The sequence below is a fragment of the Galeopterus variegatus genome, unplaced genomic scaffold (genome assembly GCF_000696425.1).
Source record: "Galeopterus variegatus unplaced genomic scaffold, G_variegatus-3.0.2 Scaffold3856, whole genome shotgun sequence".
Classification (NCBI taxonomy): Eukaryota; Metazoa; Chordata; class Mammalia; order Dermoptera; family Cynocephalidae; genus Galeopterus; species Galeopterus variegatus.
This window is the reverse complement of record NW_007729967.1, coordinates 32,809-33,910: the sequence shown is the minus strand read 5'-3', so window position 1 is coordinate 33,910 and position 1,102 is coordinate 32,809. Positions and strand designations below refer to the sequence as shown.

The 1,102-nt window shown below is 38.3% G+C and overlaps 1 protein-coding gene across 1 annotated transcript in view; it reads left to right on the top strand.

Moving 5' to 3' along the window:
* Positions 1-1,102, top strand: part of LOC103601743 (PH and SEC7 domain-containing protein 3-like) — a 127,445-nt gene that overhangs the window by 107,410 nt on the left and 18,933 nt on the right. The window contains exon 6 of the mRNA XM_008586166.1: positions 1-154. Coding sequence (XP_008584388.1) covers positions 1-154 — 154 coding nt within the window. The remainder of the gene's footprint in view (positions 155-1,102) is intronic.

Genomic DNA, 1,102 nt, shown 5'->3' with positions numbered 1-1,102 from the left:
AATATAAGCCAGAAAAGGCCTTGTCTGAAGAGGACTTGAAAAACGCTGTGAGTGTGCACCACGCCCTGGCATCCAAGGCCACGGAGTATGAGAAGAAGCCGAATGTGTTTAAACTTAAAACTGCTGACTGGAGGGTCCTGCTTTTTCAAACCCAGTATGTTTCATTAATTTGGGGGTTTTTTTATTTGTTTTTGTCTTCTGGTTTGCTTAGCGCCACTTTATACCAAGGAATAGACTCAGGCTCTACAGGGGAAGTTTTTGGAGTTGGAGTCAAAGTCATGAATTGGTTGCATTCGAGAGAACTAAAAAGACTATAATAAAAAATAGAAACCTTGGGTTCGAGTTTTTCATCTGCAGCAAAGTAGCCCTGTGACTTTTAGTTGACATTTAACATCCCTTGAACTCAGTATCTTCATCAGTAAAATATGAGGGTTTTAGTAGATAAGTTCTGTCACAAAACGAGTAAAATAGACCTGGATTCAAATCACATTTCTAGCTCTCTCTCCCAGAATGTAATTTAACCTCTTTGGACTTCAGCCTATTACTAATGTATGTAGTAATGTTTATCTCCCAGGGTTCTGGTGAAGATTAAATGAGAAGTGTGTGAAGTACCTTACACTGTCCCTGGCACATAGAAATTGTTCAATAAATGTGAATATTTATCTTATTCTCTTGTTTTCCTTTCCTTCTGAGTGTTAATAAATAATCTGATTATACTAGAAGGAAAAGATAAAATCATGCTGTGGGCAAGAAAATCAGATGGATTGCCAGTTTAATGAAGGGTTCAGTGACAGACTTCAGATTAGAAGTGGAGCATTCCACACAGAGAATACTGGATTTGTGAAGTGAGAAACTTTGGACTTTCAGAACTGAGCCTCTAGAACAGGAATGTTAATAGGGGCCACACATAGATAGCTTCAGTGTCTGTGCAGACAGTGTTAATCATTCACGGCTTGAGCTTGACTTCAGAATCACCCCCAGCATAGGACTGTCAGCTGACCCTGGAATGAAAATTTGAATTTGAAATCAAGGTTGTGAACACAAGTATCTGCATACTGGTTGATAAAAGCAATGTAAGATCAAAAAAATGAAAATAAGAACA